This window comes from Nicotiana tabacum, chromosome 22, assembly GCF_000715075.1.
Source record: "Nicotiana tabacum cultivar K326 chromosome 22, ASM71507v2, whole genome shotgun sequence".
NCBI lineage: Eukaryota > Viridiplantae > Streptophyta > Magnoliopsida > Solanales > Solanaceae > Nicotiana > Nicotiana tabacum.
Window position 1 is genome coordinate 73614659 of NC_134101.1, and position 13811 is coordinate 73628469.

The following is a 13811-nucleotide window of genomic DNA, read 5'->3' on the forward strand; positions in this document are numbered from 1 at the left end:
AGGATAATCCAAACTCTTACGAGATTTCGTGATCCAGTTTCAGGAGGAACGGATGTTGTTGCCGGCAATACCAGACGAGTAGGCAGCTAAAGCATTTACAAAAGGTCCCAATCCATTGAGTTTCGATGCCTCCAGAAAGTTGAAGGATATCTCGTTAGAATTAAGGCAACCACATGGGCAGATGTCCACAATCGCTACAAGTCAAAGATTAGAATAGAAGATGATCAACTAAGTTCCTCGGTGTGTTCCAAAGGACGTAATCGTGATCGGAATAAGGAAAGGTTTAAAGCTGATGTTGATGTAGATCGGAGATCTTCCAGAGGTTGATTTCAGCCTTATAAAAGGGCCGATGGTTTTAGGAAATAAAGGTTTTCAATCATTGAATATGTTTGATGCCGATAGAAGAGTGGATCTTGGTCGGAGTAGCAGAGCTTTACAGGAGAAAGAAAAATCAGGGTCCCGAGATTCAGCGTACCCTTGTTTATCCGACTACATCTTTAACATCAGTTTAGAAGAGTTGGTGTAGTCTATGAGAAACATTATGGAGGCTAGGTTTCCGAAACCAATTCGATCATATCCTAGTCAGAGAGATACTAATTTATGGTGTGAATTCCATGGAACACATGGTCACGGGACTAGGGACTGTCGGCACCTACATGAAGAAGTTGCAGCATTGTTGAAGAATGGTCACCTTAGAGAATTTCTAAGTGATAAGGCCAAAAGTAATTATGGGAAAAGTCGAGACGCTGGGGAGCCAGCTAAACCGGCTGAAGGGTCACCTCGCATGACGATTAACATGATTTTTGGTGGCGACAAAATAAATGGGGTGACATTCTCAACAGCAAAGAAGATGAAGATATCAGTAACTTATGGCAAGAGGATCCGAGAAGCTTTAGAAGATGATGACATCACTTTCACGGGAGAGAATGCTGATGGACTTGTTCTACCGCACAACGATGTTCTGATAATATCTTTTAATAATTTAGATTTTAAAATTAAATGTGGGTTGGTTTATCTATATAGTTGAACCAAATCATACAATGGAGAGTTTTAGAGTAAGAAAAGTTCACCAGAAATATAGTTCCGGCAACAAAGCTTCTGGCCGGGTTCAACTTAATAAGTGTAACAACCCGGGGAGAGATTCTACTGCCCACACATATCGAAGGTATAACGAAGACCACTTTGGTCGAAGTGGTAGATGGTGACATAGGATAGAATGAGATCCTTGAAAGGCCTTGAATACATGAAATAAAGGTTGTGCCATCAACTTATCATCAATTGCTAAAATTTCCCAAACCGGAGGGAGTCAAGCAGATCAGAGGAGATCAACCGGGTGCAAGAGAGATGAATGCAGTTACCTTGTCCAGTAGCAAGGGAAAAGAAATTAAAAAAATATCAACTACAGGAGTCGGTGTCCTCTACCACCCCGATTGAAGATAATGGAGAAGATGAGTCATTGGAATTTTATCAAGTACCGAGGTCTTTTCAGGTACCGGAGGAAACATATGCGACCAAATCAATTGTTGAAGAGCTCGAACAAGTGGCCTTGTTCACGGAGTTTATAGAAAGGAAATTCCATTTAGGAATGGGATTGAGTCATGAACTCAGATTAAAAATTATAGATTTTCTAAAAGCTAACGTCGATTATTTTGCATGGTCACATTAAGATATGAAAGGTATTCCATTGGAACTGGTTGTCCACAAGCAAAGTTTGGATCCTAAATTTCCACTGTTAAGACAGAAGAAACGACTGATAGCAGAGGTCAGAAACAGGTTTGTTAAAGAAGAGGTAACCCGGTTGCAGAATATAGGTTCAATTCGAGAGGTAAATTACCCCAATTGGCTAGCTAACATAGTAGTAGTACCTTACAAGAATAGTAAATTTAGAATGTGTGTAGATTATAAAGATTTGAATAATGCATGCCGTAAGGACTCTTTCCCATTGCCAAATATTGATCAAATAATCGATGCTACGGTCGGTCATAAGTTAATGAGCTTTCTTGATGCGTATTTCGGGTATAATCAAATTAGGATGCACCCGAAAGATCAAGAAAAACCCACTTTTATCACAAATTTTGGCACATACCGCTATAACATGATGTCATTCGGGTTGGAGCCACTTAGTAGAGGCTCGTTAATAAAATATTTGAACAGCAAATTTGTAAAATAATGGAGGTGTATATTGCTGATATGTTGGCCAAGTGTATTAGTGCAGGTGATCATTTGACTCGACTAAAAGAGATGTTTGGCATTCTAAGCAAGTACAATATGAAGCTCAATCCTGAAAAATGCACTTTCGGAGTTGGTTCTGGAATGTTCTTGGGGCTTCTAGTCTCTCAAATAGGAATCTAAGTAAACACCGATAAGATCAAAGCCATCGAGAATATTACGGATCAATTAACAACTGTGAAGGAGATGCAAAGGTTGACCGAAAGGTTGGCAGCCCTAAATATAACGATCTAATCGGTCATTTTGAGATCTAGTATATCGTTCGGTGATTTGAGGCCTTGAGTAGCTTCACTTCAGGTATTATGACATGTACATGTGGTCGGAATTGAATTTCGGAAGTTCGGAGTTGATTTGGAAAGAAAATTCTAAATTCTAAAGCTTTAAGTTGGAAGAATTGACCAAGGTTTGACTTTTGAGTAAATAATCACGGAATCGGGATATGAAGGTTCCAATAGGTTCGTATGACGATTTCGTACTTGGGCGTATGTTCGGGTTGAGTATCGGGTGGTCCGGAAGCATTTCGGCACTTATTGTAGAAAGTTGGTATTTTGAAAGTTTAAGAATTTCTCAAGTTTGGTTTGAAGTGGAATTTGGTGCTATTGATGCACGTTTAGGGTTCCGAGACTTGGAATAGGTTCGTATCATGATTTATGAATTGTACGCGAAGTTTGGCGTCATTCCGGAATATTTTGATAGGATTCGGACGCGTTCGTCGAAGTTTGGAGGTTTAAAGTTTAAAAAAGGATTTTGGTCTTCGATTCGTAAGATTTAATGTTGTTGATGTGATTTTAGGCCTCGATTAGGTTCCCCATGTATTTTGGGACATATTGGTATGTTCGAGCGGGGTCCCGGAGGACCCGGGTTTGAATCGAATTGAAATCGAATCAGTGTTAGATTTAGGTGATTACTGGAGCTGTTGAAGATCTAGTGTCATCACACCTGCAGAGGGTTTGGGCGCAGATGCGGACATGCAGGGGCGAGGGAGGTCATCGCAAAATCGAAGAAGGCCAGCCAGGGAAAGGGTCGCAGGTTCAGAGTTTGGGCACGCAGATGTGCATCCGCAGGAGCGGAGAAGACGCCGCAGATGCGGAATCTGGACCTTTGCTATAGGACTGCAGGTGCGGTCGTGCGCCGCAGACGCGGGCTCGCAGGAGTAGTCAGTGTTCCGCAGAAGCGTGACTGCAGGAGCGGATTTTGTCCGCAGAAGCGGATTTGCCTTTGCTTAGAGGGGACCGCACCTGCAATGGATTTTTTCATAAGTGCGGCTACTTTTCCGCAGGTGCGAAAATATCGTTGGGCAGAATTGTTTTAAGAACGGGATTTGGCTCACCTTCTTTCATTTTTCACTTGGATTGGCTGAATTTGGGGAGCTATTTTGAGGGGATTTTCATCAAGCAACATGAGGTAAGTGATTCCCACTTATTGCAAGTTAAATACTTGGATTATAAATAGATTTTAACATGAAAATTTATGGAAAATAGTATAAATTGTGGGATTTTGGTAGAAAACTTAGAATTTGGTATTTTTGGATTTTAACCACGAAATTGGACATGAAATTAGGAATAAATTATATAATTGAGTTTGTAGTGTTATGGGTAATGTTAATCTTCAAGAAATTTCAGAATCTCGGCACGTGGGCCCGAGGGTTTGACTTTGTTGACTTTTCGAGCGGAGTGAAAATCATTATAAATTGTTAAATTATACGCATTGGAGTATATTTTGATGGAGTTGTACATTATTTGACTAGTTTCGGATCATCTGGCTTTGAATTGAAGAGTTAGAGAGGCGTTGCGGCCAGTTATGCAACTTCGGAGCGAGGTAAGTCTCATGTCTAACTTTGTGAGGGGGAAACTACCCCCTAGGTGATTTAATTGTTATGTGCTATTAGTTGTGGGTACTACGTACACACGAGGTGATGAGAGTTCGTACGTAGCTAAAGCATATTTATGTCCAGGTAGACTTAGGACGTTACCATGTAATATATGAAATATTTGAATTCATTCTACTTGCTTAATTAATTGAAATTATAATTGAACTTGATTTAGAAATATATGCATATATATTAGGCCGCGCTTTATTACCTTGAGTTTTTGGCAAGTTATTTGAGAAACGGTAAATTTTATACTCACCTTGTGTTCATATACTGTATCGTAAGCTCGTGTCTCGTAATTCGATAATTCATTTCCTTTCTTGTGGAGCGGGTCGAACGCCTCGATAGGATTATGTACCTCACTCTCATGGGAGCGGGGCGTTCGCCTCGGCAGTATATTAGATGCATCTATGGTTCGTGTCGCTCGACCCTCTGCAGTGTACATGTTATGATGGGATCGAGCCGATCGCCTCGGTAGTATCATATTCTTTCTGAGATTTGGTCGTACGACCTCGGTATAATCGTGCATTATATCGCTAGCAGTCCGAATATTCGCGAGATTTTCCTTCCACTTATGCCTTGAATTTTATATGGAAATTCTTATCAGTTTTTTATTGGCACTTGATAATTCTGGGTTGTAGAGATAGAATACGAGATTGAGAAATTGATATTGTTTAAAGAAATTTTGGAAGATTGGATTAGTTATAGATTTAAATTACTACTATTGTTGTACTCTTATCTGTTTATGATTTACCATATTGATTTATTGGACAACTAGTAAGTGTCTATGTCGACCCCTCGCCACTACTTCTTCGGGGTTAGGCTAGATACTTACTAAGTACGTGTTGATTTACTCATGCTGCACTTCTGCACTAAATGTGCAGGATCTGACAGGTTCATTTGATGATCATTTTGGCGCGTAGGCGCAGCTGTTGAGAAGACTTCATGTGAGTTGCATTCCAGGCTACGCATCGCAGTCCACAGAGTCTCCATCGTACTATTTATTTTATCCTATCTTATTTACATTCTAGACAGATGTTGTATTATTATTGTACTCCTTAGTAAAATATCATGCACTTGTGACACTGGGTTTTGGGGTACCTACTAGTGTTCATTATTGTAGTACGCGTAATTATTATCATTTTACCTTGTAATATATACCTTATATGGAAATTTGGAAAAATAAAATCACGGGTTTTCTACGAGTACTAGATTTTACACTACTTATTCAATGAGATTCATGATTTTGAAAGTAACAAAATGAGTAACTAAGTTTATTAATCACCATTCGCTTGCCTTACGGCGGCGTTAAGCGCCATCACGACCTATAGTGAATTTTGGGTCGTGACAGCTTGGTATCAGAGCTCTAGATTCACTTGGGTCTCACGAGTCATGAGCAAGTCTAGTAGAGTCTTGAGGATCGCTACGGAGACGTATGTACTTATCTTTGAGAGGCTACACGGCTGTTAGGAGCACTTCCCTTCTTAATTCCTCTTCGTGCGATTTGATTCCATTAGAGCTTATGCCTTCATTTCCTTCCTACTCAATCTTATGCGACGTGGAGAGCTTGTTATCAATTGGAAATTGAGGAGTTATAGTGGTACTGCACACGTGGTGCAGGATATTTCTCTTTGCATATTCGGGTAGGCTATTATCGTCGCCTTGTGGAAGGGTATTCTATCATTTCAGCCCAGTATCTGTATTTCAAATAGTTTCGAGGCTATGCACAGATTACTATGATGTTCATGCATTGTTATCACACAGTATTGGTGTAACTGTAGGGTGCTTTTTTATGTGTCGAGGCATTAAATGACTCGAAAGGAGGATTTCTCAGTGCATGGTTTAGAGGTTCGGCATTTAATTCCAGCGGAGGAAAGGCAATCGGACTATGGATGTTCAGGCTTTGGTTAATAGGGTAACAAAACTTGATATTTTCGAGCGTGGTGGAATTCTCATTTGTGGTGTCGTCGTCCTTGTTTGAACGCATTAAGTTTCGTTAGTGTTATGGTCTTCTTTGATTTGCCTTTGGGGCAGGGTGTTGTGAAATGGTGCCTGAGAAGCGGTTGTCAGAGATGGCGATGTGTAGCGGTTTCAGAATCGAGTTGGTGTTTCCAATGCTGATGGCTCGAGAAAGATGATCTTCAGGGAGGCTTAGAGTTGGTAGCAATTTATTAGTTCTGGTGCTACATGTATGGATTTGATTTGAGGCAACATTTGGGCAGCGAAAGATGAGGAAGGACATGGCGGGAGGTGTCTCGCAATGGTTGAATTACTAGCAGGTCAACTATAAAAAGCAGAGGTCGAGAAGTTGCTTAAAGGAGATGGTTTAACCAAAGTGAGAGTGGCAGAGTAGCATATGGATTTTGTGGTAGGATAGCCACATGCCTTGAGAAAAGTTTAAAGAGATTTGGGAATCGTGGTGGGAAGCGACTAGGTCTACGGATTTTATTTGAGATGGAAGCTACTGCACTGAAGAAGATTGAGTATGGCAAAGAGGAGTTTGCTTGAAATGAAGAGGTGTGTGAAAACCTGATTACCAGTTTTGGACACAACGTGACTTCGAGTTTGGAACGTATTGTCTGACTTTCAGTTGATGTCAATGGGGAGAGGAACAGACTTGTACAACTGGTGGACGAGCATGGGCTCATGAGGGTTTACTGAATGCGTAGTAGTTTTACCCAGTGCAGCGTCGATGGAAGATGTCGGCATGGAATTCGACAGGTAGGTTATCTCCGGTGAGCAGGTTAGCGGTTGCGTGATGTTGATGAAGCTTCTACGAAGAATTCTACTTGCTACCCGGTAAGAGGTCGAATACGTGATTGTGGCCGATGATTCGGAATGTTCATGAAACGTTTAACAAAAAGATTTCGAGAACTTTGTCGGGTTAAAGGTGCGAGATCATGGTAATTGAGAAGGAGGAATCTTTGCGGGTTCTAGGTTTATGTAATTGTAGCTTAAAGCTAAGTGGGAGAGTCCCACCGTCTACGATTGGATCGCGTGGTTGTCTTCTTATGTGGTTTCTGGTTATCGGTGCATTGGTGGATAATTTATGACTAAGAAAAGAGAACATCAGAGGTAATTCGAGCAAAGAACTTGATGAATGTGTGTTATACTTCACCTTATCGATTCATGTGCAATTTTGGGAAGACTCATAGTTTATGCTTCTTGTAGATGTGATGTACAAGAAAAAGAATTAATCTGGTTGCTTCCTTGGGAGTGTTCATGTGCTAATAGAGCGATGGAGTTTGATTATATTTGGGACAAGGTCAGAATGGGTGACTTTCAATAGTGGTTCCAACGAGTTCAAGGATGTAAGCGCGGTGTCTAAGGATTTTGGGTTCGTTGTGTGGCTGAAGACCGGGATTCTGCAGCGGAGTATGAAGAATACTTGAGAAATTTTCTATGTTATCATCGGGCTTGCGAGGCAGTATTGGAAAAATGGAAGAAACAGTTTCGGATTCGCGGAAGGTCCTTCAGAATGGATGTACCAGTTGGAGATGTTATTGTAAATATGAGGAGGGTATGAGATGGTTCATGGGTATCGAGACGATGTGGTCTCATGACTCGGGTCACTCGGAATGAGTATTGATCGAGTTCGTTATATTTGTTAATGGAGCTATTATTATTTCTAAGGTAGGTCAAGAGTAAATTGGAGGAAGTTAATTCGGTTGGTAATGGTTTGAATCAGCGTGATTGAGGCAATGATCAATTCCTTCGGCGTGTTAAGCTATACATGTGATTTGTGGCGGTACGTGCGGTCTATAGTGTCACTTGAGAACGGTGTCCTATGTAAGAGGCTTTGTGTACTGATTTGCGGATTCTCGATTTGCTTTATAGCATTAGCACAGTTGGTGGTATGGAGGTGCATACTTTGCTACCTGGTGCGGAAGGTCGTGGGAGCGTATCCCACGGGGAAATTTGTATAAGTGTGGCATATTAGTCACTTAATTGTTAAGGATTGAAACCAAGTGTGGAGATTGTTTATACTATTATTAATGTTAGAGTTTATTCCTGTAAGGCGCTCTATTCCTTAGGTTGTGAACTGTGGGAGTTTGTTCCGGATTGGGACGGTTGCTCGTGTGTGTCATGAATAGGGCCATTGTGGATCCTCAAAAGGTTATTGGCCCAGTATGGCATGATAAGAATCGGCTTGAGGTCCGTTGGTGGGTCTAATGTTAATGTGTGCTTTACGTCAGGTTGGACGCGTTCATTCGGCATAACATTGGTTACAAAGGAATCTTCGGGCGTTGGATGTTAATCCCATCGTCATCTATTCCATGTAACACTCTATTGTACCTGGTGGGATGTGAGGTGGCTTGATTATTCACACATGTGTTGTGGTCCCGTGTAGTTTGTGGTGTTATATGAGCGAGATGGCTCTGGAGATGCAGGTTATTTATTGCACATTAGTCGTGCTTAGGTTTTGTAGCGTATGGCGCTATCCGTCTCCCCAGGGATTATATTACACCTTAACTTTTGTTTGAAGTGGACTTTGGTGCTATTTATGTCCGTTTGGAGTTCCAAGCCTTGGAATAGGTTCGTATCGTGATTTATGACTTGTACGCAAAGTTTGGCGTCATTCCGGAATGTTTTGATAGGATTCGGATGCATTCGTCGAAGTATGGAGGTTTGAAAGTTTAAAGAAAGGTTTTGGTCGTCGATTCATAAGATTTGATGTTGTTGATGTGATTTTATGCCTCGAATAGGTTCGCCATGTGTTTTGGGACTTATTGGTATGTTCGGGCGGGGTCCCGTGGGCCTCAGGTTTGAATCGGATTGAAATCGGATCAATGTTGGATTTAGGTGATTGTTGGAGTTGCTGAAGTTCTGGTGTCATCGCACCTGCGGAGGATTTGGCCGCAGGTGCGAGCACGCAGGGGCGAGGGAGGTCATCGCAAAAGCAAAGAAGGCCAGCCTAGGAAAGGGTCGGAGGTGCAAAGTTTGGGCGCGCAGATGCGCATCCTTAGGAGCGGAGAAGACGCCGCAGATGCGGAATCTGGGCCTTTGCTCTAGGACCGCAGGTGCGGTCGTGCATCGCAGACGCTGGTTCGCAGGAGTGGTCAGTGCTCCGCAAAAGCGTGACTGCAGGAGCGGATTTTGTCCGCACAAGCGGATTTGCCTTTGCTTAGAGGGGACTGCACCTGCGATGGATTTTTCCGTAGGTGCGGCTACTATTCCGCAAGTGCGAAAATATTGCTAGGCAGAATTATTTTAAGAACGGGATTTGGCTCACCTTCTTTAATTTTTTACTTGGGTTAGCTGAAGTTAGGGAGCTATTTTGAGGGGATTTTCATCAAGCAATACGAGGTAAGTGATTCCCACCTATTACAAGTTAAATACTTGGATTATAAATAGATTTTAACATGGAAATTTATGGAAATTAGTAGAAATTATGGGATTTTGGAAGAAAACTTAGAATTTGGTATTTTTTATTTTGACCACGAAATTAGACATGGAATGAGGAATAAATTATATAATTGAGTTCGTGGTGTTATGGGCAATGTTAATCTTCAAGAATTTTCAGAATCTCGGCACGTGGGCTTGAGGGTTTGACTTTGTTGACTTTTTGAGCGGAGTGAGAATCATTATAAATTGTTAAATTATACGCATTGGAGTATATTTTGATGGAGTTGTACATTATTTGACTAGTTTCGGATCGTCTGGCTTTGAATTGAAGAGTTAGAGAGGCGTTGTGGCTGGTTATGGAACTTCGGAGTGAGGTAAGTCTCATGTTTAACTTTGTAAGGGGGAAACTATCCCCTAGGTGATATAATTGTTATGTGCTATTAGTTGTGGGTGCTAGGTACGCACGAGGTGACGAGAGTCCGTACGTCGATAAAGCATGTTTATGTCCAGATAGACTTAGGACTTTACCATGGAATATTTGAAATATTTGAATTCATTCTGCTAGCTTAATTAATTAAAATTATAATTGAACTTGATTTAGAAATATATACATATATATTAGGTCGCGCTTTATTACCTTGAGTTGTTGGCAAGTTATTTGAGAAACGGTAAAGGTTATACTCACCTTGTGTTCATATACTATATCGTATGCTCATGTCTCGTAATTCGATAATTCATTTCCTTTCTTGTGCAGCGGGTCGAATGCCTCAGCAGGATTATGTACCTGACTCTCATGGGAGCGGGTCGTTCGCCTCGGCAGTATAATAGATGCATCTATGGTTCATGCCGCTCGACCCTCGGTAGTGTACACGTTATGATGGGATCGGGCCGATCACCTCGGCAGTATGATATTCTTTCTGAGATCTAGCCATACGATCTCGGCATAATCGTGCGCTATAACGCTAGCAGTCCGAATATTCACGAGATTTTCCTTCCACTTATGCCTTGCATTTTATATGGAAATTCTTATCCGTTTGTTATTGGCACTTGATATTTCTGAGCTGTCGAGATAGAATACGAGATTGAGAAATTGATATTGTTAAAACAAATTTTGGAAGATTCGGTTAGTTACAGATTTACCTCACTACTATTGTTGTACTCTTATTTGTTTATGATTTACCATATTGATTTATTGGACCACTAGTAAGTGTCGATGTCGACCCCTCGCCACTACTTCTCTAGGGTTAGGCTAGATACTTACTGGGTACGCGTTGATTTACTTACTCACGCTGCACTTCTACACTAAATATGCAGGATCTGACAGGTTCATTTGATGATCATCTTGGCGCGTAGGTGCAGCTGTTGAGGAGACTTCATGTGAGCTGCATTGCAAGCTACGCATCGCACTCCACAAAGTCTCCACCGTACTATTTATTTTATCCTGTCTTATTTATATTCTAGATAGATGTTGTATTATTATTGTACTCCTTAGTAAAAGATCATGCACTTGTGACACCGGATTTTGGGATTACCTACTAGGTGTTCATTATTGTAGTTCGCGTAATTATTATCATTTCACCTTGTAATCTATAACTTATACGAAAATTGGAAAAATAAAATTGCGGGTTTTCTACGAGTACTAGATTTTACACTACTTATTCAATGGGATTCATGATTTCGAAAGTAATAAAAAGAGTAACTAAGTTGATTAATCACCGTTGGCTTGCCTTACGGCAGCGTTAGGTGCCATCATGACCTATAGTGGATTTTGGGTCGTGACACTAAGCAGGTTTATATCAATATCCTCCGAGAAATGCCATAATTTCTTCTCATATTTAAAAATGAAGAATTATTTTATGTGGACTCCAGAATGTCAGCAAACATTGAAAGACTTGAAAAAGTACATGTCTAGTCCACCACTATTGTCAAAGCCGATAGAAGGTGAGCAGTTGTTAATTTATTTAGCGGTTTCAGAAGTAACGGTAAGTGTTGTTCTGATCCGAGAGGAGGAAGGTACGTAATTTTCTATTTATTATGATAGTAAAATTTTATCGGGAGCGGAGACACGTTATCCGCACCTTGAAAAGTTGGCCTTATCTCTCGTAGTTGCCTCTCGAAAGCTTAGGCCTTATTTTCAATGTCAACCCACAGCAATTGTGACAACTTTTCCCTTGAGGAATTTCCTTCATAAGCCTGAATTATCGGGTAGATTAGCTAAATGGACAGTCGAAGTTAGTCAATTCGACATTAAATATAAACCTAGGACTGTGATTAAGTCACAAGTTTTAGCCGACTTCGTGGCTGATTTAGTACGGGAATGATGCATTTAGCTGCTAAAGAAGCAGTTTTGGTATCGAGAACAGTCTTCGATGTTTGGACGTTGTTTACAGATGGAGCTTCCAACGTAAAAGGGTTCGGTCTCGAGATAGTAGTAATCACTCCTTCGGGGGGAACCTTGATACAGGCCATTAGAAGTGCACCGCTAACTAATAATGAATCCGAGTACGAGGCTTTGGTTGCAGGACTTGAATTAGCTCGGGGACTAGACTCTGATATAATTGAAATAAAGTGCGACTCCCAACTGGTAGTAAACCAGGTTTATGGAATTTTCGAAACCAAGAAGGAACGCATGCAGCAATACTTAAATAAGGTTCAAGTATTGTTTTCCGGTTTAGAGAATGGTCGATCATCCACATTCCAAGAGAAGAAAACGTGGAGGAAGACGCTTTGGCCAGTTTAGGGTCATCCACGGAAATGAAAGGAACCAATTCTGGTGCGGTTGTTCAATTGTTGCATTCGGTGTTGGACGTGGATGGTTATTTTGAATTTAACTCAACCAACCTGATTTGGGATTGGAGAAATTAGTTTATAGAGTATTTTAAGGTATGGCAAATTTTCTGAAGATCCAAAAACATCTCGGGCACATCGGGGGACTTTCCAAGGACCATTGGCTTGATGTTTAGGGACATCGGAGACTGACTATGTGAAGAGATAAGTTCACGAAGGACTGTGCGGGAACCACTCCGGTGCAGACACATTGGTTCTCAAATTGATTAGGGTTGATTACTATTGGCTCCGGATGGAGCAAGACGCGAAGGCATTTGTACAAAAATATGATAAATGTCACCGTCATTCACAGTTAGTACATCAACCGGCTGAACTTTTTCATTCGGTGGTGTCACCATGGCCTCTCATGAAATAGGGGGTGGACATAGTTGGTCCCTTACCACAAGGTCCCGGGCAGGTAAAATTTTTTTTGGTTTTGACTGACTATTAGATTAAATGGGTTGAAGCAGGTGCTTATAAAAATAATGGAGAGCGAGAAATGATTGATTTCATATGGGATCACATCATCTGTCGGTTTGGAGCACCAAAAGAAATTGCTTGTAATAATGGGCTGAAATTTATAGGTTCCAAAGTCACAATGTTTTTGGAAGGATTAAAGATCAAACGAATTACATATTCTTTGTTCCATCAAAGTGCTAACTGACAAGTAGAGTCGACAAACAAGATAATAATTTAAAATCTCAAAAAGAAGTTAGAAGATGCTAAAGGAAATTGGCCAGATGAGCTACCGGTTGTGTTATTGGCATATCGAACAATGGCGAAATCGAGCACTAGTGAAACTCTATTTTTACTTGAATACGGTGCAGAAGATTTGATCCCGGTGGAGATTGGAGAACCGACCATAAGGTATTCTCAGAAAAATGAGGAGACGAATAATGAAGCAATGTTGATTAAGTTGGATTTGCTCGAAGAACACCAAAATATGGCGTATGTAAGAATGGTGGCACAAAAATAAAGAATGAAAAGATATTACAATCGTAGAGCAAATCTTTGATATTTCAAAGTCAGAGACTTGGTTTTGAGAAACGTAACTCAAAACACTCGAGAAGTTAATGCCGGAAATCTGGGACCAATATGGGAAGGACCTTATCGGGTTTTAGCTATAACCGGTAAAGGTTCATATCAATTGGAGAATCAAGAAGGAATTAAATTCCCAAGCAATTGGAACGTAACTCACCTCAAAAGGTATTACTGCTAAAGATCCTTGTTAATTCTGAAAGTATGTGCTGCACTCTTTTTTCGTTCGACTAGTTTTTGTCCCAATTGGGTTTTTCTGACAAGGTTTTTAATGAGGCAGAAATGCAAAGCATACTACGAGAAAGTATCATCAACGATAACAAGATCTCCAGTGTTTGAATTCTCATAGTTAGCATCCAAACACTTGGGGGAACTATTACATAGCATAGCACTAAAAGTATCACGAAGACCGGGGACCGTTAGAATCGGGAGAGAAATAATTTTATCAGGATCGGGGACTGCATAATCAGCCCTGTAGAAATAAGTTGCACAAAGTTAGCCA

The 13811-nt window shown here is 40.8% G+C and overlaps 1 protein-coding gene across 1 annotated transcript; it reads left to right on the forward strand.

Annotated features, from left to right (window-relative positions):
- The first annotated feature begins 541 nt into the window (after positions 1-541).
- LOC142175928 (uncharacterized) lies at positions 542-1027 on the forward strand. The gene has a single exon (XM_075242939.1). It carries the CDS (start codon positions 542-544, stop codon positions 1025-1027), a length of 486 nt encoding a protein of 161 aa, XP_075099040.1.
- The last annotated feature ends 12784 nt before the right edge of the window (positions 1028-13811 follow it).